At 46.2% G+C, this 1074-nt stretch overlaps 1 protein-coding gene across 1 annotated transcript; it reads right to left on the bottom strand.

The window, feature by feature from the left end:
- Positions 1 to 406: 406 nt before the first annotated feature.
- On the bottom strand, positions 407 to 961 carry Pmar_PMAR025000 (hypothetical protein; the record flags this gene model as incomplete). Its single annotated transcript, XM_002768704.1, has 1 exon — positions 407 to 961. A coding segment is annotated over one exon (555 nt), but the record flags the coding sequence as incomplete, so codon positions are not given.
- Between the last annotated feature and the right edge of the window lie 113 nt (positions 962 to 1074).

Genomic DNA, 1074 nt, shown 5'->3' with positions numbered 1-1074 from the left:
AGATTTTCAGACAATACTGACTCCACCTGACTCACTATACGAGAGTTGATAGAGTCATTATCACCCCCTCTAGGCCTTCCATCATTGAAAGCTAGCGGATAATCTTCTTGAACCATCTTAAAATTGCCATCAGGTTGCCTACACAGTGTTACTCTCTCCCCATAGGGAGGAGTTCTACCGTAAGGTTCCCCTATCTGGCCAGCAACACTTGGGGTCATTGGAAATGACTCCAGATTACCATGGTAGGTCCCAGCAGTACCCACAGTGGTACTCTGGCCTTTCCTACCACCTTCAAGGACATCAGGTGCCATTACTCGTTCTTGGTGACATTCAGGACCATTACTAGAGTAGATTCGGCCTCTACTAGGGTCACTATAATCATAGTGCCACACCTTTCGAGGATCACCCAGCGAACCATTGGGCATTTCCGAATTAAAGGCCTTACCCTGCACATACCCAGCCCCATGCTCTGTAGTTGCCTTAGACCCACCACCAGAACCAACGGGGTTGAAGGAAAAGCTCGGACTCTCCTGCCCGTACAAAGGCATACCATAATCAGAGGTAGCATTCGACGCCACAGGAAGACCTTGGTCATGACTGCTACGACCTACATCACGACCAAAAGGCTCTCCATTACCATTCAAGCTAAAGGCAGAGCCAGTACATTTTCTCAACGTAACATGCCTATCATAAGGACTCCTCAAATCGTTATTACTACCAATAACCTGTTGAGCTCCTACACGATCAGGATTTAAATCAAAAGCTTGAGCACCCTGCACCGTCTTCACAGTAGGCCTTCCCATATTCGTCAATTTGAGATCAATAGCCTCAAGACGACGATCAAACCTAGAAGTCACTTCATTGTGTTGACGGTCACGATCATCCAAGCAAATCTTCACAGCATTAAAGTTACCATTAGTAGCAGTCCTCAACTCCTCTATAGAGTTATAAACCTTCTCGTCTAACGCACCCACCGAGGTAAATAATTCTTTACGTAGGCGGGCATTCTCAACATCGATAGACTCCTTATGCTTAAAAATCACGTTTATCAGAGTCGAGTGAGCAGCACTGTTT

This window comes from Perkinsus marinus, assembly GCF_000006405.1.
Source record: "Perkinsus marinus ATCC 50983 genomic scaffold scf_1104296967428, whole genome shotgun sequence".
NCBI lineage: Eukaryota > Perkinsozoa > Perkinsida > Perkinsidae > Perkinsus > Perkinsus marinus.
Note: the sequence above shows the minus strand (reverse complement) of the source record. Positions and strands in the feature narration are given on the sequence as shown.